Raw genomic sequence first — 26,243 nt, 5'->3', positions numbered from 1 at the left:
AAATTTGCTTGGCTATAGTATAAATTCCAGTACACCCATATTTTTATAACACTATGGCACCCATTACTTGTTTTCCTCATTAACTCTCTTGATGTAAAATTGCTAATACCTTCCTCATGGTTTGCTTATTTAACATTTCTCTACCCTCTGGGAGTACGCATTTCCCATTCTGTTCCCTGGCTTCCAACTCTTGGAGGACTTCTTTTTATCTTTCATTGAAAACTGGAATTTCTTGTGGGGCCAGGACCTCGGGCGTGAGATAAAACCTGAAGCAATAAATAAGTTAAGGCTGCTTCTCAGGCCATTTCATCTGCTAACCAACTTCCCCGACACAAAAAGAGTTGCCCCTCTGATGTCCATTAACATGTACTACAGCCACTTCTATTGGTGACATCAGATTCCATAACACTTGTCCAACTAGTTCTTCATGAACCAATTCTTTACCTTTGCTATTAATTAGACCCCATTCTTCCCAAATTTTCCCAAAGGTGTGCACTTCTCCAAATGCGTATCTAGAACCATTACGGATGGTACCTTCTTTTCCTTCTAACATTTGCAGTGCCTGACTGACGGCTTGTGGCTGGCATGTTTGAGCTGACCAGTTATTAGGCAACCTTCCCGTTTCTCTTATTTCACCATTCACACCTTCAACGATGGCACACCCATTGTGTCTCTTCCCCTGAATTACCCTTGAAGACCCATCTATGAAGAGGTGCAGCCCATTGCCACCTCTCCATAGGAAAGCAGCAGGGTTTAATTTCCTGCTTTCTCCCACCAGAAGAGCAGTTGCTGCTGCAGCTTGCACACACTCTGGCCAACCTCGAGACACTGGGTCTAAGAGCTTAGATCAGTGTGCCACTGCTTGTCGCTTCCCCCCCAGCCCACTTGCTGCTGGAGCAGCGTGAGAGGCAGAACAGGCCTCCACTCTGTGCAAGCATTGCTCAACAATAACAAAAACATCTCTGTATTATCAACACTGTTTTAAGCATCAATCAAAAACATAGTCCCATACCAGGTACCACAAAGAAAATTAACTCCAGCCCAGCCAAAACCAACACAAACTTCCAGGTAATACAATATCTTTCAAATTTTCTCCTTGTCACCCCCCAGGCAGTAACTGTGTTTCCACACCCAGAGCCTGTAAAAGGTTTCTCTCTAATATAGAAGCTGGGGAATCTTCCCCTAATATATTCCTTCCCCATACGCTTTTAATTCTTATTATCACAAATAGGAATTTATTCATAATTGTCTCTCCTTCCTCCCTGCTACCCCATTTATTACAACTCCGTCTTCAGTTCTGGATCTTTTTAGGGGAGAATTTAGAAGGGACATGGGAGCTTCTGTTTCTGCTAAAAACTAGACCTCATTACCAATTACCACCATTACTTTACCAATTACATGCTCTTTTCCAATTTAAACGTTTCCCCACAAAAAACAAACAAACAAACAAAAAAAAAAAAAAAAACACCAATAAAAAAAGCCACCACAACACCAAAAACATTTTCAGCCCCTCTGATTTTCCAAAGTGTATTGAGTTTTCTTCCTTTAGTCATTTCCAACAGTTGCCGCCCTAGGGGTAAATATCCCAGATTTCCACAATAATAGCATCCCATTTTCTCTCATTCTCTCACTTTTTTCACTGACTTTGGTCTAAATCTTCTGCGGTTTTGTTTTGTTTTGTTCTTTTCCCTTCCAGTCTTTCACTTGCAACCAATCAGTCTGCTTCAACTTTTCGCTTCAGTTCCCGACCATCATACACAAACACGACCACACTCAGATTTTTTGCAAATTCTTCCTGCCAACCTGGCACATGCTCTCGGAAATACTTCCGTAGATCCACAAACACACTTGCTACCAGTCCACAAAGCTTTCCAAAAATCTTCCCCAGTCGGTGCTCCCCTGGCTTCTGTCTACATTCCTGCACTTCAGTTCAGTTTACTCTTATCTCCTCAAAAGCTCAAAAGCTTTTATCAGATTTTTAACCACCGTTTGGCAATTATCTCCATTTGTTTGATTATTATCATCTCAATTAGAATCACCTTGGGGCCAGGTAGTCTCCCACTGCCTGTGGGGTTAGTTCCACATTCTTTTAAATGATGTTTCCGGAAAGACCAACTCTCTCAATAACAGGATAACATCGGCTCAGAATGGATTCTAGCCGCTCCCCCCCTCCCCCCCCAAAAAAAAAAAATTAGAAAATCATGATGCTCATCGATCCCCATCTTCCCTTCAGAGTTTGATTTCCTCACATAATCAAATCCCCAGAGTGCCAGGGGGTGCATCCGTGTAACACTGGAACACTGGAGGGCATTCACATGTACATCCCCCCCTTCGCACTTGCTCCCCTACACACACATACGCACGCACATCTGCTGCTGGCTGCACTGCAAAATAACTTTAGCAATCCCAGGGTAAAGCCCAGCAAAAGCAGTAAGGACAAGAAAGACAGTTGGGGAGGTAATCAAGAGGTGATACAGAGAGCAGAGACCAGCTCTGCAAGCACCTTAGTTAAATTACTCCCAACTGCAGCTAAAATTCTTTCCCTAGGTTTTTATACTCGTTTTCGACCATCCTCTTTATGGTGGTCATATGCCAAATCATCCTATACGTACCAGTAATTCATTTGTCCAGGACATCTGTTTTCTAGGTGTTTTTTAGTTACAGTTTGCCAGTCTCCTCGATATAAGGTCATTGCATGCTTTTCTTGAAAACCTTGCTGTACCATAAGTATTTTCCCAATTTTGCAATACCTCGGCCAAGGGTGTCCCCTTCTCTATGCCGAGTTTTATTTCCCATCACTAAAAAAATTCAGAGACACGCTTCCGTTGAGTCACGAGGTTCAGAGGGAGCCCCTTGCTTTCTAATCTCCTTCAGAGAGGAGTTTAGGTGCGGCTGGATCCCATCCTAGTCTCAGACTTGGTCAACGGCTTATGTCTAAAGGATATTTTCCCATTCTCAAGAGAGACTCGAACACTGCTTTTATGTGCACTTTACACTGATCAGGCCACACACTTTGCACTCAAAAACATACTGCAGGAAGGGAGGGACTCGCACCCACCCTGGTGTGGAGGAAGATTTAAAGGCCCTACAGTTTTTTTTACATACCAATTTAGATCTTTGCATAGCAAATTGTCATTGGATCCGTATTTTGGCCAGAATATCACTCTATTAAGGGCTATTTTGTCCAGACAAAACACAATACTTTATCATTTTCTATTTATCCTTCCTTTTTGTACACCACACGTTTCCCCGGTACCTTAACATCCTCCCTAAAGGACTGGACGGAGGAATGTCACCATTTTTCCTTTCTATTTCCCATTCTGAGTCTCGAGGCTTCTCCTTGCGCCTCGTCCCTCCTCTCAGAATGCCCCCGACCACCAAGGTAGTACTTAACAGTCTGTTTTCTTACCTTGGTCCACGCACAAAGTTGCCCGCTCGCTCGTATCGTGCTTCCCGCTTTTTCCTTTCTCCTTTCGCCTATGGTTTGCGGGGATCCGCCTTCGTCCCCACAGCCCTGCAGTTTCTGTCTGTCCGTCCGTCCTGGAATCCCCACCGACCATCCAGAAGGCCATTGAAATCAACGGGGCACGCCTTCCCGTCCATTGGCGACAGGGACCCCCGAGATGACGACGTCGAGTCTCGGACGAGCCCCCAGACTTGTAGGAAACCATCATCTTGCCAACAGAATAGGCTCAGGCAGGATCTCTCGGCAAAGCACGTTTTATTAAGGCTTTTGCGAAACGGGCCGTTCTACCTAAAAGTAGGCACACGCAATAGGGCAAAAAGCTTATACGCCCCCACAAATGCCAGCTGCAAATTCCCTGCCCTGTTCCCCAGGGGTTGGGTACTGCAGGCTTTCCGGACTGCCCGCCGCCTGCCTCAGTTTCCAGGACTCATTCATCTCATGCTAAGAAGGCCCTTCCCCTGCTGGATCTATTGCAAAGGTGGGTTCCTGGCTCTTGGGTTAGCCTTCCCTCTAGCTGCACTTGTTTTTGAAATGCAGGAATGAGTTTGCATTGCAGCATGAGTTGGAAGAGAGTTGGTTTGTGGGAAGGATTCCCAGTGTGATGTGTGTCAATCCTTCCCCCCTCGCTGGGTGAGGTGGCAGCTGAGTTGCAAAAGCAACATTCCTTCTTGAAGGGCTCCTTCCTTGCAGGGCTGAGGCAGAGGCGAGAGAGCGAGGCAGGTGCACGGGGGGGGCGCCGTGGGGGGCGCCGTGGGGGGGGCGGTTTGTCGGTGGGAAAAGCGGGGATCGAACCAGGGACCCATTTGACCAATCCGCGGGTCCGGCGCCCTGGCCGCTCCGCCAGCGCGATCCCACGGCCGTGGAACGCACGGCGCCCCCTATAGGCCGCAGAGCGGCCTGCGCGGCGGCTAAAGGCCGGGGGGGCGGTGGGCGGGGTGGGGATGGAAGTGGGTGCCCTGCGGACCAGCGTCCCGCGACCTGGCCGCTCCTCTACCGCCATCCCCACCGCCGGGGGACGCCACAGCTCCCCCTACAAACCTCCGCCCGCCCGCTAAGCTCGGCCCATGCCGGGGGGCACCCACCGACTCGCTGCCTCCCACCACCACGCTGCAACCCCACCTGCCCCCCGCCCAATCACACACCCCCCCACCCGCCCCTCGCCTGACAGAGCCCAAGACCTCCCGCTGCTGACAGCTACCTGCTCGCGGCCCTAGCGGCAGCGCACGCCGCTCTGCGGCCTATAGGGGGCGCCGTGCGTTCCACGGCCGTGGGATCGCGCTGGCGGAGCGGCCAGGGCGCCGGACCCGCGGATTGGTCAAATGGGTCCCTGGTTCGATCCCCGCTTTTCCCACCGACAGACCCCCACCCCCCACGGCCCCCCCCCCCGCGCACCTGCCTCGCTCTCTCGCCTCTGCCTCAGCCCTGCAAGGAGCTATTGAAGGACGAAGGTTGTTTTTACAACTGGTTTGGCACCTGAGCTCAGCGGGGGAAAGGATTGAGAGGTATCAGACTATGAATCACAGAATCACAGAATGTTAGGGATTGGAAGGGACCTCAGAAGATCGTCTAGTCCAATCCCCCCGCCAGAGCAGGAACACCTAGATGAGGTTACACAGGAATGTGTCCAGGTGGCTTTTGAATGTCTCCAGAGGAGGAGACTCCTCAGCCTCCCTGGGCAGCCCGTTCCAGTGCTCTGCCAGCCTCACTGAGAAGAAGTTTCTTCTCCTATTTAAGTGGAACCTCCTGTGTTGCAGTTTGTACCCATTGCCCCATGTCTTATCATTGGTTGTCAGTGAGAAGAGCCTGGCTCCATCCTCGTGACACTCACCCTTTACATATTTACAAACATTAATGAGGTCACCCCTCAGTCTCCTCTTCTCCAAACTAAAGAGACCCAGCTCCCTCAGCCTTTCCTCAGTAGGGAGATGCTCCACTCCCTTAATCAACTTTGTCGCCCTGCGCTGGACTCTCTCCAGCAGTTCCCTGTCCTTCTTGAACTGAGGGGCCCAGAACTGGACACAATATTCCAGATGCGGTCTCACCAGGGTAGAGTAGAGGGGCAGGAGAACCTCTTTCAACCTACTAACTACCTCCCTTCTAATACACCCCAGGATGTCATTGGCCTTCTTGGCCACAAGGGCACAGTGCTGGCTCATGGTCATCGTGCCGTCCACCGGGACCCCCAGGTCCCTTTCACTGCTCTCTGACAGGTCATTCCCCGACTTATACTAGTACCTGGGGTTCTTCTTGCCCAGATGCAAGACTCTACACTTGCGCTTGTTATAGTTCATTCATGTTTTCCCCGCCCAACTCTCCAGCCTGTCCAGCTCTCGCTGGATGGCAGCACAGCCTTCTGGCGTGTCAGCCACTCCTCCCAGCTTGGTGTCATCAGCAAACTTGCTGACAGTCACTCTATTCCCTCATCCAAGTCATTGATGAATATATTGAATAGTACTGGCCCCAGTACCGACCCTTGAGGGACTCCACAGGCCTCCAACTAGACTCTGCCCCGTCGATCACGACTCTCTGGCTTCTTTCCTTCAGCCAGTTCACAGTCCACATCGCTACCCGATCGTCCAGACCACACTTCCTCAGTTTAGCTGGGAGGATGCTGTGGGAGACCGTGTCAAACGCTTCACTGAAATCAAGACAGACCACATCCACTGCTTTACCATCATCTGTCCACCCGGTTATGTCCTCATAAAAGTCTATGAGGTTGGTCAAGCACGACTTCCCTTTGGTGAAGCCACGTTGACTGCCCCTAATGACCCCCTTATCCCTGATATGCCTTGAGATGGCACCAAGGATAAGTCATTCCATCAGTTTCCCAGGGATGGAGGTGAGGCTGACCGGTCCATAGTTACCCGGGTCCTCCTTCTTGCCCTTTTTGAAGACTGGAATGACATTTGCTTTCCTCCAGCCCTCAGGCACCCCTCCCGTTTCCCATGACTTAGCAAAGGTGACGGAGAGTGGCCTAGCAATGATCAGCCAGCTCCCTCAGCACCCGCGGGTGCATCCCACCTGGAGCCATGGATTTATGGATGTCCAGATTGCTTAATCGGTCCCTAACCCAGGCCCTCAGCCTTCCCTAGCCTGGAAGCACCAACACCCACGAAGGAGCGAGCTGTGGGCAATGTCCTGCTTTGCCTTCAGCGTCTCTCGCAATGTTAACTTGCAAATTTGTAGTGGATGAGGGTGTGGAACTGCAAGCTGGGGATAACAGTTTTCCAGTGAACGTGAAGGAGAAAGACGTTGAACTGCTGCCCATGCAAGCTGGTCTCAGAGGACACGTAGCAACTATTCACCTCACACCTGGCAATGCATTCGTTTTAAAAAAAAAAAAAAAATAAGCCCAAAACCACTAAGGCAGGGCTATGTTTCTCACCTGCATAGATGTCATCCTTTCCTGACTGGAACCCTTGGCTTCTTTGTGAAGCCTTTGGTTTCATTACCGGGTAGCGGAGGTTTGTTATCAGTCCTTGATTTGGCTTGTCGTAAGTGTATATTGAATCCTTCAATATTCTGAAGATCCTCTCTGGAACACCTTCAGAAGTCTGCAGAGAAAGGAAAGAAACATTTGTCTGCAGCTGCTCTTCGCATGGAGTCCCCAAAAATGAAAGGAATGACAGGTTGCTTCTTCTTTCCCAAGGAGCTGTTTTGGAAGCAGACTGGGTGACAGAGTCTGGTACCAGCCTTTGGCCACCAGGGACACCTGCTTGGTGGTGTGCTCTAGGCCCTAAGTGTCACCTCCCTCACCCGCTTGATTTTTTTTTTTTTTTTTTTTTTTTTTTTTTTTAAAGGGAGAAGAGCAGTTTAAAATCTGGGCTCAGGGGTGTGTTGCAGAGGGATGGCGTTACCGACTTCCCCCTGGCGTCAGAGCGCAACGTTCTCTAGGTTATCTACTTTAGTCTTCTAGTGCACCACACTGGTGTGGATGTCAATGAATAAAGTCTGTGTTGAACTTGTATAAGGAAACACGGAAAAAAAGAATAAGCCAATAAACGCCATCATTATTTTAAAGAAAGATGAGAAGGTAATTTTGCTTATGTCTCCAATAGAAAAGAACCACTGAACAATGACCCCCCTTCCTTCTCTCCTCAGTGGGCAGAGATGACAAGAGTTCCTCCTACTCCTTCCCTCTCCTTTCTCCCAAGGTAAACAGTGTCACATTCAGTGCCATGTAGATTAACTTGCATTTCTGAATTGAACCATAACTCCCCTTGGCACCACTCCAAGCAGAGAGACGAACTGAGCAGCTCAGACATGGATGTGTATGAGTATTCAAGGGTCCTGGCCTGACACCAACATCAGTGACATTGTCTTGATCTATCCTTTAATAGACTGAGATCTTTGTCGGTCAAAGTTCAGGCAGCTTACCAGAAAACCAACTACAGTCCTCATGTGTTAACAACATTTAGACTGTCAAAGGAAGAATGCTCAAATTTTAAATTCATCCTTCGTTTGCAGAGAACAGCTGCAGAAACTGAATGCCTAACACAAGCTAGCGCAACAACACAGAAACGTAGAGAAGGAAAGAGAACACCCAACCGCCTGTTCTACTGGTTATTTTCTCCAATACAGGAGAAACAACCACCAACTCTGGAGAACAAACAGGTCAGGGTTATTGGTCCCACAAAAACGAGCATAAGAAATACTAAGGCAATTCCCCAGAGTCCAGTAACTCTCTTGCCCTCAAGCCAGGGTCGTGCCACAAAAACAAAACTCTTACCAAAGATTTCATCTTAGCTTGAACAGGTAAGTTGTGATGACGGAGATTCGCCAGGAGTCCTAAACATGGTATCATTACCTCATCTTCTGTGGTTTGACTGAAAAGTCCAGGAAGTCAAACAAAGACTTTTAATTAAAGCATCCAGAAATTAGTTACCAGAATTTGGGGGTTGAGGGTGGGGTGCTTGGGGGACTCTATTTTGTTGCCGTGGCGGTGGGGAGGGGAGTGTGGTATTGTTTTGTTTTTTAACTAGACACCATTCTGCCAAGCCAAGCAAAATTCAGATTGCAATCCCCATAGTGTGGGCAGTTTTTAACTGAGCACATCTGGGGGAAAAAAAAAAAAAAAAGGTCTATCAGAGACCAGCACTATCAAAGGTCCTTTATTGCAGGTGCTTTTAAGAGTCACTAGATCTCTTACAAGGACCCTTGCACAAAAGTCATTTTAATGTAACATAAGTCTGTTCCTAATGACGAGCATGACTTTTCCCCTGGGTCTTCTCTTTGACAGCTCCCTGGGATATGCAGGTGGGCTAAGAGGCCAGTTAATATCCAGTCACTGAAAGTCCCACAACCACTGCATTTGACAGGCTGTAACAACATGGTTTGCTAAGAAAAACCTCTGTTTAGCTTGGAGTAAAAATGCCACAGGTCACTCTGGAGACCAGGTTAGTGCAATATGCTAATGGCCTTCAGAAAGTTTAGAAACTTAGCCAGGTGTTTCCCATGAGAGAAGGTAACTGAGTGCACACTTACACATGATGCATTAGAAATGAAATTAATTCATTGACGTTGGCACCAGCACAAAAGACCTGAACATTGTAAGTTACCCTCTGCAGCAACTGGATACTCTGAGGAAATTAAAAGCTGTTCACATGTGTCTTTCCTATAGCATCGCACTCAAGAATGTTACAAATTAGAAAGCTGAAAGGACAAATAAAAAGACATCACGACTGAATTCATTTTCAGACCCTGTGACGTTAACACGACAACTACACAAGCTGCTGTGAGCACACAGGGTCGTGTCCTGACACTCCGAGGTACTTATTAAAAGCCCAAACAGATGGATAAGGTTTTCTTTTGACAGAGGCATTACCTTTGTAGCCCATCCATTTCTCCCCTTTGCTTCATCAGCACGTTCTCCATTCTGTCAGCGAGAAAGGGGCTTTGTCCTGTTGAAAGATCCACAAGTTTTGCCAAAATGCAAAAAGCGCTTTGCAGCCTCTTCAGAAAGTATGTTTAGTGCAGGGGTGTCAAACTCATTTGTAGCAAATGCATTTTTAGGACTGTATAAATGTAGGAGTAGTCGCATTTCTAGAGTCCTAAAATTACGTTTGGCCCTTTGAAGGCAACCGCGAGGCTGATGTGCCCCCCAGTGAAAATGAGTTTGACACCCCCGGCTTAGAGGAAAACACGTTTGCTGTGAAGACAGTCGACAGATCTAATGGTAGTTAAGTCTTTCCTACAGCATCCTTTCAGCACGCAACGTAATTGAGTTAATATAATGCTAATATGCACAATTATGACAATAATCACAGCACAGGATAGCAGCTGAAACCAAACCTCATTATATAAGCATGTGACATAAGAAATTCAAGGTCTTAGTCCTGCATCTACTTGGTGACTACAAAACCTCTCCCACTGACTGGCAAGTCACCTGGATCTCTTAGTCTTCTCCTACTCCAAGTGCTTTGACAAATACACAAACTGGGACAAAAGTGTCCTTCACTGGATGCCTGACTCATTTTCCACAGATCAGGGGCAACACAACTGCTGGCAAATTCATTTTCCGTTTTCCCTCTCAGAAAAGAGATGTCACGACACGTAGCCAGCAAGTACTTGCTGAAATCTCAGAGCCACATATGAGGAAACCTGTGCATATTTAAAAAAAAAAAAAAAAAGAGGAGGTCTTCCCCACCTTTACTGGTCAATGCACAGAAAGGACACGTGAACATTGGTGAAGATGGGCTGTGAGATGGGCTGTGAGATATTATGTGTAAGGTAATAATGTGTAATAAGCTCTGCACTTGACTCCTATAACTCAGCTCGCACTGGCACAGCCCCTTGCACTCACTGGCACTGAGCAGAGGGCAGCAGGCACACGTGCCCTGCAGACCTTCGATGAGAACTGGCAGCCACAGCTCTCGTTTCACTCCTTCACAACTGCCTGTCAAAGAATTGATTAGACAAAACCGACTCCAGGCTTGTCTCATGAACAGTAGGAGAAAGAACTAAATACCTCAGCTGGAAAATAATTCTGGAAAATAAGCTCTCCAGCAGCCAAATCATTTCAAAAACAGAGGCTTTTGGTTTTGGTTTTGGTTTATTTTTGCTTGGTTTGTTGGTTGGATTTGTTTGTCTGGTTTTGTTAGGTTTGGGGTTTTTTGTTTTGTTTCAATTGGAGCAGGTGAGAAGCTCAAGCTCGATTAAAGAGAGAGTACAAAGAACTCTCTGCAGCCTTAAAATCCTGTCATACTGGCCTCGTATGGCAAACAACATACACAGCTAAGACCGACACACTATTTCAGAAGAGTTATTACATGCATGCCGCATAACAGATACCATATAAGAGTAGACAAATAGAGTTAAACATTAGTTCCTATTACCTGTAATATGAATGGGTCACTGAGATGAGCAGAGCCTCGATGAACCACTCCTGCCAGCACGTGGTCACATTGTAGGTATCCTGAAGAGCTTCTCTAGTCTCGCTCTCTAAGACTGGAATTTAAGAATTATTAACAAAAAACCCCTGTCAAACAGCAAAAGCAGCTGTTGCATTAGCTACCAATCTGAGCAGAAGCCCAAGTCATTGACCAGTTTTTCACATCTGTTTCACAAACAACTACAAATAAATCACAGCTCCTACGCACTTGAAGAATCTGGACCTGTCTTGTCATCGCTTTCCCAGAGCAAAGAGCATAGCCCCCTCCCCTCTTCCCCCCTTCCTACCCCTCTGCACACCACCTCCAGCCCCGCTACAACCCCACCTGTCCCCCACCCAAACACATCCCCCCCCACGCCCACCCCACCCCTCGCCTGACAGAGCCCAAGACCTTCCGCTGCTGACAGCTACCTGCTCGGGGCCTGGGAGCAAGCGTCACCCAAATGGAACAACCGGCCCAGGCCCACCCACGGGAGACTCTGGGGCGCAAACCAGATGCAAACTCTTCCGTCCTTCCTTCCTTCCTTCCTGCCTTGGCCCTAAGTGTCACCTCCCTCACCCACTTGTTGGGTTTTATTCTGAAAAAAAAAAGAGTGGTTTAAAATCTGGGCTCGGGTGTGTTGAAGAGGGACAGCGTTAGCGACTTTCCCCTGGGGACAGAGTGCAAGGTTAGTGGCAACCTGTTTGGTTCTCACTTCAAAGCTTCTCTTTCGACGCCTAGGTGAGAAGCAGAAGCCAAAGGTTCTGCCAAGGATGGGCACTGTTGAGCAAAAGACATCTGCAGAGGCAAGCCCGGAGGACGGCGCTCCTAAGCAGAGGAAGGGCCTTGTCGCAAGCTGCGTTTGAACGTGCCCGTTGGTGCTGCTGGACTGGACTCCTTCCAGGGCACAGTCCCCCAGGGATCCGTACAGAGACTTGGCCACACTGGTCACTTGAGGAGGGTGACAGACGGTAAGCGCACAAATCATCTGGAGTCACAGCCAGGGTCCTGCTAGTGGTGAGGACAAGTGAACAGGGCTTGATTCTCTTGGTTTTTCGGCATCCTGCATCTTGCCTTCTGCCCAGGGTGGGCTAGGTGCCACTGCCTCTGCGGACTTGCTCTGGCTGGGACGGAGTTGACTCTTGTTAGTGGCAGCTGGCCTAGCACCGTGTTTGGCAGGGGTGGCTAAAGCGGTGTTGCTTACTGCAGCTGTGGTGTGGCTGTTGCTGCGAGTGCGGGCCTCCCGGAGCCGTGAGGTTGTCTCTTTTTCCTGCAGCGCCGAGGCTGGGGGTGTGCAAGAGGTTGGGAGGGTGGAGAGCAGGAGAGCATCCGGGAAGTGGCCAAAGGGCCGTCCCCTGCTGTAGGCCAGCTGCGCCCACAGGCCTGGTGTTCCTTGCTGCTGGTGCTGCTGCTGCTGCCTTTGTGGTGCAGGTCAGCGTTTCTGGGCGCATGCATGATTTGGGGTGGGCTTGGGGGTGGGCAGGAGGGCAGCAGGCCAAAGGGCTCCCCTCCTGCTGTGCTGCCTGGGTGTCCCTGGCTGTGTGTCTGCCGGGGGCCGGGGAAGCAAGAGCAAGAGGGCCAAGCGGGCGGCAGGCAGCGCAGGCTGGTGAGCGGCAAGGAGGAAAGGCCAAGGGCTTTGGGCGTCTGGTGCCGGGCCAGGTGGGGCTGAGGCGAGGGCATCTTTTCTACTAATGTCTATTCGTGATCCATAAACCTCACTTACTGAATCATCTGCTCCCTGTAGCGTAATTAGCAAAGGGTTGCACTGCAGAGACTCACATCCCGGGAGAGATTGCCCTTTGGATAGGGTAAGTTTTCTTTTTCATTCTATAACCATTCATTGCTCACTGTCCATCCCCCAAACTCTGTGGTCCAGATAACACTGTATCAGGAGGGGCAATGAGAGACAGCAACAAAAACTATGCACTTATTTAAATCATCCTTAGACTCGGTCCCCTTGGACACATGTTTGTTTTCATAACTCAATTCCCTTTAGCTCTGTACATCCCCACACCTATGGATCTGGCAAGCGTCTACTCAAATTGTTAGGGAACCTTCAGTTTCAGTGACGTTCACGTTAAGTAACCCATTTGTAAATTCTACATAATACAGGATTAGTAATCCCCAAAAGTTTCATTTCATTTTCATCTCTGTATCTTTAGTTGAAGTGGGTCGTCAGTTGTCAGTACTTGCCACTCCTCACTGTCCTTTGGAGGTCTGATTGGCTCTTTAATCCACGTGTAATGAGTCCACCCTTTCTCAGCTGGTCGCACCACTGTCTCGGTGATCAGCAGAACTTGAAATGCGCCTTCCCAATCTGGCTGAAGCTTAGCGTCTTTCCAGGATTTGACCAGGACCTGCTGTCCAGGCTGAAACTTGTGAGCTGCAGACTCTAAAGGCAGAGTTTGTGCCAGAAGCCCTTGGTGCCTGAGAGAAGACAGAAAAGACAACCCGAGCATACAGTTTTTGAGAAACAAATCCTTAGTTTCAAACCGTGGGGGTCCATCCGTTATTTCGCTTTTGCTACCACTGCCCCCGTGGCAGTGCTAAGAGGGAAGGCTTCTCCCCACCTGGTAAGATGATCAAACACTAGTAAGTTTTTAATTCAGCCAACTGCAGGTAATTCTGTGAAATCAACTTGTATATTTTGGAAGGGTCATAAACTTGGCCTTCAACCTCCTGCAGGCTGCTTCCTAAGTGCCTTTTCATTTACTTTTTTACAAACCACACATCATTCACAAATTTGCTTGGCTATAGTATAAATTCCAGTACACCCATATTTTTATAACACTATGGCACCCATTACTTGTTTTCCTCATTAACTCTCTTGATGTAAAATTGCTAATACCTTCCTCATGGTTTGCTTATTTAACATTTCTCTACCCTCTGGGAGTACGCATTTCCCATTCTGTTCCCTGGCTTCCAACTCTTGGAGGACTTCTTTTTATCTTTCATTGAAAACTGGAATTTCTTGTGGGGCCAGGACCTCGGGCGTGAGATAAAACCTGAAGCAATAACTAAGTTAAGGCTGCTTCTCAGGCCATTTCATCTGCTAACCAACTTCCCCGACACAAAAAGAGTTGCCCCTCTGATGTCCATTAACATGTACTACAGCCACTTCTATTGGTGACATCAGATTCCATAACACTTGTCCAACTAGTTCTTCATGAACCAATTCTTTACCTTTGCTATTAATTAGACCCCATTCTTCCCAAATTTTCCCAAAGGTGTGCACTTCTCCAAATGCGTATCTAGAACCATTACGGATGGTACCTTCTTTTCCTTCTAACATTTGCAGTGCCTGACTGACGGCTTGTGGCTGGCATGTTTGAGCTGACCAGTTATTAGGCAACCTTCCCGTTTCTCTTATTTCACCATTCACACCTTCAACGATGGCACACCCATTGTGTCTCTTCCCCTGAATTACCCTTGAAGACCCATCTATGAAGAGGTGCAGCCCATTGCCACCTCTCCATAGGAAAGCAGCAGGGTTTAATTTCCTGCTTTCTCCCACCAGAAGAGCAGTTGCTGCTGCAGCTTGCACACACTCTGGCCAACCTCGAGACACTGGGTCTAAGAGCTTAGATCAGTGTGCCACTGCTTGTCGCTTCCCCCCCAGCCCACTTGCTGCTGGAGCAGCGTGAGAGGCAGAACAGGCCTCCACTCTGTGCAAGCATTGCTCAACAATAACAAAAACATCTCTGTATTATCAACACTGTTTTAAGCATCAATCAAAAACATAGTCCCATACCAGGTACCACAAAGAAAATTAACTCCAGCCCAGCCAAAACCAACACAAACTTCCAGGTAATACAATATCTTTCAAATTTTCTCCTTGTCACCCCCCAGGCAGTAACTGTGTTTCCACACCCAGAGCCTGTAAAAGGTTTCTCTCTAATATAGAAGCTGGGGAATCTTCCCCTAATATATTCCTTCCCCATACGCTTTTAATTCTTATTATCACAAATAGGAATTTATTCATAATTGTCTCTCCTTCCTCCCTGCTACCCCATTTATTACAACTCCGTCTTCAGTTCTGGATCTTTTTAGGGGAGAATTTAGAAGGGACATGGGAGCTTCTGTTTCTGCTAAAAACTAGACCTCATTACCAATTACCACCATTACTTTACCAATTACATGCTCTTTTCCAATTTAAACGTTTCCCCACAAAAAACAAACAAACAAACAAACAAAAAAAAACCACCAATAAAAAAAGCCACCACAACACCAAAAACATTTTCAGCCCCTCTGATTTTCCAAAGTGTATTGAGTTTTCTTCCTTTAGTCATTTCCAACAGTTGCCGCCCTAGGGGTAAATATCCCAGATTTCCACAATAATAGCATCCCATTTTCTCTCATTCTCTCACTTTTTTCACTGACTTTGGTCTAAATCTTCTGCGGTTTTGTTTTGTTCTTTTCCCTTCCAGTCTTTCACTTGCAACCAATCAGTCTGCTTCAACTTTTCGCTTCAGTTCCCGACCATCATACACAAACACGACCACACTCAGATTTTTTGCAAATTCTTCCTGCCAACCTGGCACATGCTCTCGGAAATACTTCCGTAGATCCACAAACACACTTGCTACCAGTCCACAAAGCTTTCCAAAAATCTTCCCCAGTCGGTGCTCCCCTGGCTTCTGTCTACATTCCTGCACTTCAGTTCAGTTTACTCTTATCTCCTCAAAAGCTCAAAAGCTTTTATCAGATTTTTAACCACCGTTTGGCAATTATCTCCATTTGTTTGATTATTATCATCTCAATTAGAATCACCTTGGGGCCAGGTAGTCTCCCACTGCCTGTGGGGTTAGTTCCACATTCTTTTAAATGATGTTTCCGGAAAGACCAACTCTCTCAATAACAGGATAACATCGGCTCAGAATGGATTCTAGCCGCTCCCCCCCTCCCCCCCCAAAAAAAAAAAATTAGAAAATCATGATGCTCATCGATCCCCATCTTCCCTTCAGAGTTTGATTTCCTCACATAATCAAATCCCCAGAGTGCCAGGGGGTGCATCCGTGTAACACTGGAACACTGGAGGGCATTCACATGTACATCCCCCCCTTCGCACTTGCTCCCCTACACACACATACGCACGCACATCTGCTGCTGGCTGCACTGCAAAATAACTTTAGCAATCCCAGGGTAAAGCCCAGCAAAAGCAGTAAGGACAAGAAAGACAGTTGGGGAGGTAATCAAGAGGTGATACAGAGAGCAGAGACCAGCTCTGCAAGCACCTTAGTTAAATTACTCCCAACTGCAGCTAAAATTCTTTCCCTAGGTTTTTATACTCGTTTTCGACCATCCTCTTTATGGTGGTCATATGCCAAATCATCCTATACGTACCAGTAATTCATTTGTCCAGGACATCTGTTTTCTAGGTGTTTTTTAGTTACAGTTTGCCAGTCTCCTCGATATAAGGTCATTGCATGCTTTTCTTGAAAACCTTGCTGTACCATAAGTATTTTCCCAATTTTGCAATACCTCGGCCAAGGGTGTCCCCTTCTCTATGCCGAGTTTTATTTCCCATCACTAAAAAAATTCAGACACGCTTCCGTTGAGTCACGAGGTTCAGAGGGAGCCCCTTGCTTTCTAATCTCCTTCAGAGAGGAGTTTAGGTGCGGCTGGATCCCATCCTAGTCTCAGACTTGGTCAACGGCTTATGTCTAAAGGATATTTTCCCATTCTCAAGAGAGACTCGAACACTGCTTTTATGTGCACTTTACACTGATCAGGCCACACACTTTGCACTCAAAAACATACTGCAGGAAGGGAGGGACTCGCACCCACCCTGGTGTGGAGGAAGATTTAAAGGCCCTACAGTTTTTTTTACATACCAATTTAGATCTTTGCATAGCAAATTGTCATTGGATCCGTATTTTGGCCAGAATATCACTCTATTAAGGGCTATTTTGTCCAGACAAAACACAATACTTTATCATTTTCTATTTATCCTTCCTTTTTGTACACCACACGTTTCCCCGGTACCTTAACATCCTCCCTAAAGGACTGGACGGAGGAATGTCACCATTTTTCCTTTCTATTTCCCATTCTGAGTCTCGAGGCTTCTCCTTGCGCCTCGTCCCTCCTCTCAGAATGCCCCCGACCACCAAGGTAGTACTTAACAGTCTGTTTTCTTACCTTGGTCCACGCACAAAGTTGCCCGCTCGCTCGTATCGTGCTTCCCGCTTTTTCCTTTCTCCTTTCGCCTATGGTTTGCGGGGATCCGCCTTCGTCCCCACAGCCCTGCAGTTTCTGTCTGTCCGTCCGTCCTGGAATCCCCACCGACCATCCAGAAGGCCATTGAAATCAACGGGGCACGCCTTCCCGTCCATTGGCGACAGGGACCCCCGAGATGACGACGTCGAGTCTCGGACGAGCCCCCAGACTTGTAGGAAACCATCATCTTGCCAACAGAATAGGCTCAGGCAGGATCTCTCGGCAAAGCACGTTTTATTAAGGCTTTTGCGAAACGGGCCGTTCTACCTAAAAGTAGGCACACGCAATAGGGCAAAAAGCTTATACGCCCCCACAAATGCCAGCTGCAAATTCCCTGCCCTGTTCCCCAGGGGTTGGGTACTGCAGGCTTTCCGGACTGCCCGCCGCCTGCCTCAGTTTCCAGGACTCATTCATCTCATGCTAAGAAGGCCCTTCCCCTGCTGGATCTATTGCAAAGGTGGGTTCCTGGCTCTTGGGTTAGCCTTCCCTCTAGCTGCACTTGTTTTTGAAATGCAGGAATGAGTTTGCATTGCAGCATGAGTTGGAAGAGAGTTGGTTTGTGGGAAGGATTCCCAGTGTGATGTGTGTCAATCCTTCCCCCCTCGCTGGGTGAGGTGGCAGCTGAGTTGCAAAAGCAACATTCCTTCTTGAAGGGCTCCTTCCTTGCAGGGCTGAGGCAGAGGCGAGAGAGCGAGGCAGGTGCACGGGGGGGGCGCCGTGGGGGGCGCCGTGGGGGGGGCGGTTTGTCGGTGGGAAAAGCGGGGATCGAACCAGGGACCCATTTGACCAATCCGCGGGTCCGGCGCCCTGGCCGCTCCGCCAGCGCGATCCCACGGCCGTGGAACGCACGGCGCCCCCTATAGGCCGCAGAGCGGCCTGCGCGGCGGCTAAAGGCCGGGGGGGCGGTGGGCGGGGTGGGGATGGAAGTGGGTGCCCTGCGGACCAGCGTCCCGCGACCTGGCCGCTCCTCTACCGCCATCCCCACCGCCGGGGGACGCCACAGCTCCCCCTACAAACCTCCGCCCGCCCGCTAAGCTCGGCCCATGCCGGGGGGCACCCACCGACTCGCTGCCTCCCACCACCACGCTGCAACCCCACCTGCCCCCCGCCCAATCACACACCCCCCCACCCGCCCCTCGCCTGACAGAGCCCAAGACCTCCCGCTGCTGACAGCTACCTGCTCGCGGCCCTAGCGGCAGCGCACGCCGCTCTGCGGCCTATAGGGGGCGCCGTGCGTTCCACGGCCGTGGGATCGCGCTGGCGGAGCGGCCAGGGCGCCGGACCCGCGGATTGGTCAAATGGGTCCCTGGTTCGATCCCCGCTTTTCCCACCGACAGACCCCCACCCCCCACGGCCCCCCCCCCGCGCACCTGCCTCGCTCTCTCGCCTCTGCCTCAGCCCTGCAAGGAGCTATTGAAGGACGAAGGTTGTTTTTACAACTGGTTTGGCACCTGAGCTCAGCGGGGGAAAGGATTGAGAGGTATCAGACTATGAATCACAGAATCACAGAATGTTAGGGATTGGAAGGGACCTCAGAAGATCGTCTAGTCCAATCCCCCCGCCAGAGCAGGAACACCTAGATGAGGTTACACAGGAATGTGTCCAGGTGGCTTTTGAATGTCTCCAGAGGAGGAGACTCCTCAGCCTCCCTGGGCAGCCCGTTCCAGTGCTCTGCCAGCCTCACTGAGAAGAAGTTTCTTCTCCTATTTAAGTGGAACCTCCTGTGTTGCAGTTTGTACCCATTGCCCCATGTCTTATCATTGGTTGTCAGTGAGAAGAGCCTGGCTCCATCCTCGTGACACTCACCCTTTACATATTTACAAACATTAATGAGGTCACCCCTCAGTCTCCTCTTCTCCAAACTAAAGAGACCCAGCTCCCTCAGCCTTTCCTCAGTAGGGAGATGCTCCACTCCCTTAATCAACTTTGTCGCCCTGCGCTGGACTCTCTCCAGCAGTTCCCTGTCCTTCTTGAACTGAGGGGCCCAGAACTGGACACAATATTCCAGATGCGGTCTCACCAGGGTAGAGTAGAGGGGCAGGAGAACCTCTTTCAACCTACTAACTACCTCCCTTCTAATACACCCCAGGATGTCATTGGCCTTCTTGGCCACAAGGGCACAGTGCTGGCTCATGGTCATCGTGCCGTCCACCGGGACCCCCAGGTCCCTTTCACTGCTCTCTGACAGGTCATTCCCCGACTTATACTAGTACCTGGGGTTCTTCTTGCCCAGATGCAAGACTCTACACTTGCGCTTGTTATAGTTCATTCATGTTTTCCCCGCCCAACTCTCCAGCCTGTCCAGCTCTCGCTGGATGGCAGCACAGCCTTCTGGCGTGTCAGCCACTCCTCCCAGCTTGGTGTCATCAGCAAACTTGCTGACAGTCACTCTATTCCCTCATCCAAGTCATTGATGAATATATTGAATAGTACTGGCCCCAGTACCGACCCTTGAGGGACTCCACAGGCCTCCAACTAGACTCTGCCCCGTCGATCACGACTCTCTGGCTTCTTTCCTTCAGCCAGTTCACAGTCCACATCGCTACCCGATCGTCCAGACCACACTTCCTCAGTTTAGCTGGGAGGATGCTGTGGGAGACCGTGTCAAACGCTTCACTGAAATCAAGACAGACCACATCCACTGCTTTACCATCATCTGTCCACCCGGTTATGTCCTCATAAAAGTCTATGAGGTTGGTCAAGCACGACTTCCCTTTGGTGAAGCCACGTTGACTGCCCCTAATGACCCCCTTATCCCTGATATGCCTTGAGATGGCACCAAGGATAAGTCGTTCCATCAGTTTCCCAGGGATGGAGGTGAGGCTGACCGGTCCATAGTTACCCGGGTCCTCCTTCTTGCCCTTTTTGAAGACTGGAATGACATTTGCTTTCCTCCAGCCCTCAGGCACCCCTCCCGTTTCCCATGACTTAGCAAAGGTGACGGAGAGTGGCCTAGCAATGATCAGCCAGCTCCCTCAGCACCCGTGGGTGCATCCCACCTGGAGCCATGGATTTATGGATGTCCAGATTGCTTAATCGGTCCCTAACCCAGGCCCTCAGCCTTCCCTAGCCTGGAAGCACCAACACCCACGAAGGAGCGAGCTGTGGGCAATGTCCTGCTTTGCCTTCAGCGTCTCTCGCAATGTTAACTTGCAAATTTGTAGTGGATGAGGGTGTGGAACTGCAAGCTGGGGATAACAGTTTTCCAGTGAACGTGAAGGAGAAGGACATTGAACTGCTGCCCATGCAAGCTGGTCTCAGAGGACACGTAGCAACTATTCACCTCACACCTGGCAATGCATTCGTTTTAAAAAAAAAAAAAAAATAAGCCCAAAACCACTAAGGCAGGGCTATGTTTCTCACCTGCATAGATGTCATCCTTTCCTGACTGGAACCCTTGGCTTCTTTGTGAAGCCTTTGGTTTCATTACCGGGTAGCGGAGGTTTGTTATCAGTCCTTGATTTGGCTTGTCGTAAGTGTATATTGAATCCTTCAATATTCTGAAGATCCTCTCTGGAACACCTTCAGAAGTCTGCAGAGAAAGGAAAGAAACATTTGTCTGCAGCTGCTCTTCGCATGGAGTCCCCAAAAATGAAAGGAATGACAGGTTGCTTCTTCTTTCCCAAGGAGCTGTTTTGGAAGCAGACTGGGTGACAGAGTCTGGTACCAGCCTTTGGCCACCAGGGACACCTGCTTGGTGGTGTGCTCTAGGCCCTAAGTGTCACCTCCCTCACCCGCTTGATTTTTTTTTTTTTTTTTTTTTTTTTTTTTTAAAGGGAGAAGAGCAGTTTAAAATCTGGGCTCAGGGGTGTGTTGCAGAGGGATGGCGTTACCGACTTCCCCCTGGTGTCAGAGCGCAACGTTCTCTAGGTTATCTACTTTAGTCTTCTAGTGCACCACACTGGTGTGGATGTCAATGAATAAAGTCTGTGTTGAACTTGTATAAGGAAACACGGAAAAAAAGAATAAGCCAATAAACGCCATCATTATTTTAAAGAAAGATGAGAAGGTAATTTTGCTTATGTCTCCAATAGAAAAGAACCACTGAACAATGACCCCCCTTCCTTCTCTCCTCAGTGGGCAGAGATGACAAGAGTTCCTCCTACTCCTTCCCTCTCCTTTCTCCCAAGGTAAACAGTGTCACATTCAGTGCCATGTAGATTAACTTGCATTTCTGAATTGAACCATAACTCCCCTTGGCACCACTCCAAGCAGAGAGACGAACTGAGCAGCTCAGACATGGATGTGTATGAGTATTCAAGGGTCCTGGCCTGACACCAACATCAGTGACATTGTCTTGATCTATCCTTTAATAGACTGAGATCTTTGTCGGTCAAAGTTCAGGCAGCTTACCAGAAAACCAACTACAGTCCTCATGTGTTAACAACATTTAGACTGTCAAAGGAAGAATGCTCAAATTTTAAATTCATCCTTCGTTTGCAGAGAACAGCTGCAGAAACTGAATGCCTAACACAAGCTAGCGCAACAACACAGAAACGTAGAGAAGGAAAGAGAACACCCAACCGCCTGTTCTACTGGTTATTTTCTCCAATACAGGAGAAACAACCACCAACTCTGGAGAACAAACAGGTCAGGGTTATTGGTCCCACAAAAACGAGCATAAGAAATACTAAGGCAATTCCCCAGAGTCCAGTAACTCTCTTGCCCTCAAGCCAGGGTCGTGCCACAAAAACAAAACTCTTACCAAAGATTTCATCTTAGCTTGAACAGGTAAGTTGTGATGACGGAGATTCGCCAGGAGTCCTAAACATGGTATCATTACCTCATCTTCTGTGGTTTGACTGAAAAGTCCAGGAAGTCAAACAAAGACTTTTAATTAAAGCATCCAGAAATTAGTTACCAGAATTTGGGGGTTGAGGGTGGGGTGCTTGGGGGACTCTATTTTGTTGCCGTGGCGGTGGGGAGGGGAGTGTGGTATTGTTTTGTTTTTTAACTAGACACCATTCTGCCAAGCCAAGCAAAATTCAGATTGCAATCCCCATAGTGTGGGCAGTTTTTAACTGAGCACATCTGGGGGAAAAAAAAAAAAAAAAGGTCTATCAGAGACCAGCACTATCAAAGGTCCTTTATTGCAGGTGCTTTTAAGAGTCACTAGATCTCTTACAAGGACCCTTGCACAAAAGTCATTTTAATGTAACATAAGTCTGTTCCTAATGACGAGCATGACTTTTCCCCTGGGTCTTCTCTTTGACAGCTCCCTGGGATATGCAGGTGGGCTAAGAGGCCAGTTAATATCCAGTCACTGAAAGTCCCACAACCACTGCATTTGACAGGCTGTAACAACATGGTTTGCTAAGAAAAACCTCTGTTTAGCTTGGAGTAAAAATGCCACAGGTCACTCTGGAGACCAGGTTAGTGCAATATGCTAATGGCCTTCAGAAAGTTTAGAAACTTAGCCAGGTGTTTCCCATGAGAGAAGGTAACTGAGTGCACACTTACACATGATGCATTAGAAATGAAATTAATTCATTGACGTTGGCACCAGCACAAAAGACCTGAACATTGTAAGTTACCCTCTGCAGCAACTGGATACTCTGAGGAAATTAAAAGCTGTTCACATGTGTCTTTCCTATAGCATCGCACTCAAGAATGTTACAAATTAGAAAGCTGAAAGGACAAATAAAAAGACATCACGACTGAATTCATTTTCAGACCCTGTGACGTTAACACGACAACTACACAAGCTGCTGTGAGCACACAGGGTCGTGTCCTGACACTCCGAGGTACTTATTAAAAGCCCAAACAGATGGATAAGGTTTTCTTTTGACAGAGGCATTACCTTTGTAGCCCATCCATTTCTCCCCTTTGCTTCATCAGCACGTTCTCCATTCTGTCAGCGAGAAAGGGGCTTTGTCCTGTTGAAAGATCCACAAGTTTTGCCAAAATGCAAAAAGCGCTTTGCAGCCTCTTCAGAAAGTATGTTTAGTGCAGGGGTGTCAAACTCATTTGTAGCAAATGCAATTTTAGGACTGTATAAATGTAGGAGTAGTCGCATTTCTAGAGTCCTAAAATTACGTTTGGCCCTTTGAAGGCAACCGCGAGGCTGATGTGCCCCCCAGTGAAAATGAGTTTGACACCCCCGGCTTAGAGGAAAACACGTTTGCTGTGAAGACAGTCGACAGATCTAATGGTAGTTAAGTCTTTCCTACAGCATCCTTTCAGCACGCAACGTAATTGAGTTAATATAATGCTAATATGCACAATTATGACAATAATCACAGCACAGGATAGCAGCTGAAACCAAACCTCATTATATAAGCATGTGACATAAGAAATTCAAGGTCTTAGTCCTGCATCTACTTGGTGACTACAAAACCTCTCCCACTGACTGGCAAGTCACCTGGATCTCTTAGTCTTCTCCTACTCCAAGTGCTTTGACAAATACACAAACTGGGACAAAAGTGTCCTTCACTGGATGCCTGACTCATTTTCCACAGATCAGGGGCAACACAACTGCTGGCAAATTCATTTTCCGTTTTCCCTCTCAGAAAAGAGATGTCACGACACGTAGCCAGCAAGTACTTGCTGAAATCTCAGAGCCACATATGAGGAAACCTGTGCATATTTAAAAAAAAAAAAAAAAAGAGGAGGTCTTCCCCACCTTTACTGGTCAATGCACAGAAAGGACACGTGAACATTGGTGAAGATGGGCTGTGAGATGGGCTGTGAGATATTATGTGTAAGGTAATAATGTGTAATAAGCTCTGCACTTGACTCCTATAACTCAGCTCGCACTGGCACTGAGCAGAGGGCAGCAGGCACACGTGCCCTGCAGACCTTCGATGAGAACTGGCAGCCACAGCTCTCGTTTCACTCCTTCACAACTGCCTGTCAAAGAATTGATTAGACAAAACCGACTCCAGGCTTGTCTCATGAACAGTAGGAGAAAGAACTAAATACCTCAGCTGGAAAATAATTCTGGAAAATAAGCTCTCCAGCAGCCAAATCATTTCAAAAACAGAGGCTTTTGGTTTTGGTTTTGGTTTATTTTTGCTTGGTTTGTTGGTTGGATTTGTTTGTCTGGTTTTGTTAGGTTTGGGGTTTTTTGTTTTGTTTCAATTGGAGCAGGTGAGAAGCTCAAGCTCGATTAAAGAGAGAGTACAAAGAACTCTCTGCAGCCTTAAAATCCTGTCATACTGGCCTCGTATGGCAAACAACATACACAGCTAAGACCGACACACTATTTCAGAAGAGTTATTACATGCATGCCGCATAACAGATACCATATAAGAGTAGACAAATAGAGTTAAACATTAGTTCCTATTACCTGTAATATGAATGGGTCACTGAGATGAGCAGAGCCTCGATGAACCACTCCTGCCAGCACGTGGTCACATTGTAGGTATCCTGAAGAGCTTCTCTAGTCTCGCTCTCTAAGACTGGAATTTAAGAATTATTAACAAAAAACCCCTGTCAAACAGCAAAAGCAGCTGTTGCATTAGCTACCAATCTGAGCAGAAGCCCAAGTCATTGACCAGTTTTTCACATCTGTTTCACAAACAACTACAAATAAATCACAGCTCCTACGCACTTGAAGAATCTGGACCTGTCTTGTCATCGCTTTCCCAGAGCAAAGAGCATACCCCCCTCCCCTCTTCCCCCCTTCCTACCCCTCTGCACACCACCTCCAGCCCCGCTACAACCCCACCTGCCCCCCACCCAAACACATCCCCCCCCACGCCCACCCCACCCCTCGCCTGACAGAGCCCAAGACCTCCCGCTGCTGACAGCTACCTGCTCGGGGCCTGGGAGCAAGCGTCACCCAAATGGAACAACCGGCCCAGGCCCACCCACGGGAGACTCTGGGGCGCAAACCAGATGCAAACTCTTCCGTCCTTCCTTCCTTCCTTCCTGCCTTGGCCCTAAGTGTCACCTCCCTCACCCACTTGTTGGGTTTTATTCCGAAAAAAAAAAGAGTGGTTTAAAATCTGGGCTCGGGTGTGTTGAAGAGGGACAGCGTTAGCGACTTTCCCCTGGGGACAGAGTGCAAGGTTAGTGGCAACCTGTTTGGTTCTCACTTCAAAGCTTCTCTTTCGACGCCTAGGTGAGAAGCAGAAGCCAAAGGTTCTGCCAAGGATGGGCACTGTTGAGCAAAAGACATCTGCAGAGGCAAGCCCGGAGGACGGCGCTCCTAAGCAGAGGAAGGGCCTTGTCGCAAGCTGCGTTTGAACGTGCCCGTTGGTGCTGCTGGACTGGACTCCTTCCAGGGCACAGTCCCCCAGGGATCCGTACAGAGACTTGGCCACACTGGTCACTTGAGGAGGGTGACAGACGGTAAGCGCACAAATCATCTGGAGTCACAGCCAGGGTCCTGCTAGTGGTGAGGACAAGTGAACAGGGCTTGATTCTCTTGGTTTTTTGGCATCCTGCATCTTGCCTTCTGCCCAGGGTGGGCTAGGTGCCACTGCCTCTGCGGACTTGCTCTGGCTGGGACGGAGTTGACTCTTGTTAGTGGCAGCTGGCCTAGCACCGTGTTTGGCAGGGGTGGCTAAAGCGGTGTTGCTTACTGCAGCTGTGGTGTGGCTGTTGCTGCGAGTGCGGGCCTCCCGGAGCCGTGAGGTTGTCTCTTTTTCCTGCAGCGCCGAGGCTGGGGGTGTGCAAGAGGTTGGGAGGGTGGAGAGCAGGAGAGCATCCGGGAAGTGGCCAAAGGGCCGTCCCCTGCTGTAGGCCAGCTGCGCCCACAGGCCTGGTGTTCCTTGCTGCTGGTGCTGCTGCTGCTGCCTTTGTGGTGCAGGTCAGCGTTTCTGGGCGCATGCATGATTTGGGGTGGGCTTGGGGGTGGGCAGGAGGGCAGCAGGCCAAAGGGCTCCCCTCCTGCTGTGCTGCCTGGGTGTCCCTGGCTGTGTGTCTGCCGGGGGCCGGGGAAGCAAGAGCAAGAGGGCCAAGCGGGCGGCAGGCAGCGCAGGCTGGTGAGCGGCAAGGAGGAAAGGCCAAGGGCTTTGGGCATCTGGTGCCGGGCCAGGTGGGGCTGAGGCGAGGGCATCTTTTCTACTAATGTCTATTCGTGATCCATAAACCTCACTTACTGAATCATCTGCTCCCTGTAGCGTAATTAGCAAAGGGTTGCACTGCAGAGACTCACATCCCGGGAGAGATTGCCCTTTGGATAGGGTAAGTTTTCTTTTTCATTCTATAACCATTCATTGCTCACTGTCCATCCCCCAAACTCT

The 26,243-nt window shown here is 48.8% G+C and overlaps 1 protein-coding gene across 2 annotated transcripts; it reads right to left on the bottom strand.

The window, feature by feature from the left end:
- Window positions 1-11,246: 11,246 nt before the first annotated feature.
- Window positions 11,247-24,486, bottom strand: LOC135578144 (SH2 domain-containing protein 1A-like). 2 transcript variants are annotated; one of them, XM_065048440.1, is made up of 5 exons: window positions 24,341-24,486; window positions 22,853-22,928; window positions 21,758-21,854; window positions 20,416-20,584; window positions 11,247-11,434 (listed from the first exon to the last, which is right to left on the bottom strand). In XM_065048440.1, exons 2-5 carry the CDS (start codon window positions 22,900-22,902, stop codon window positions 11,430-11,432), a joined length of 321 nt encoding a protein of 106 aa, XP_064904512.1. In that variant the 5' UTR covers window positions 22,903-22,928; window positions 24,341-24,486; the 3' UTR covers window positions 11,247-11,429. The 2 variants fall into 2 exon arrangements, with proteins under 2 accessions (XP_064904512.1, XP_064904511.1); XM_065048439.1 differs by lacking the exon at window positions 11,247-11,434 and adding an exon at window positions 19,128-19,668 and having other exon boundaries at window positions 24,341-24,484.
- Window positions 24,487-26,243: the final 1,757 nt, after the last annotated feature.

The sequence above is a fragment of the Columba livia genome, unplaced genomic scaffold (assembly GCF_036013475.1).
Source record: "Columba livia isolate bColLiv1 breed racing homer unplaced genomic scaffold, bColLiv1.pat.W.v2 Scaffold_83, whole genome shotgun sequence".
NCBI lineage: Eukaryota > Metazoa > Chordata > Aves > Columbiformes > Columbidae > Columba > Columba livia.
The sequence above is the reverse complement of the archived record's forward strand: the minus strand, read 5'-3'. Positions and strand labels throughout refer to the sequence as shown.

What these genes read in the sequence shown, in the direction of transcription:
- LOC135578144 (XM_065048439.1), bottom strand. Translation starts at nt 22,902, where the DNA reads ATGGAGAACGTGCTGATGAAGCAAAGGGGAGAAATGGATGGGCTACAA. An exon ending in AAGCTAAGATGAAATCTTTG is followed by an intron (nt 20,585 to 21,757) that starts GTAAGAGTTTTG and finishes CTTTCTCTGCAG; the next exon opens with ACTTCTGAAGGTGTTCCAGA. An exon ending in AAAGGATGACATCTATGCAG is followed by an intron (nt 19,669 to 20,415) that starts GTGAGAAACATA and finishes TCTTGATTTCAG; the next exon opens with TGAAGCGTTTGACACGGTCT.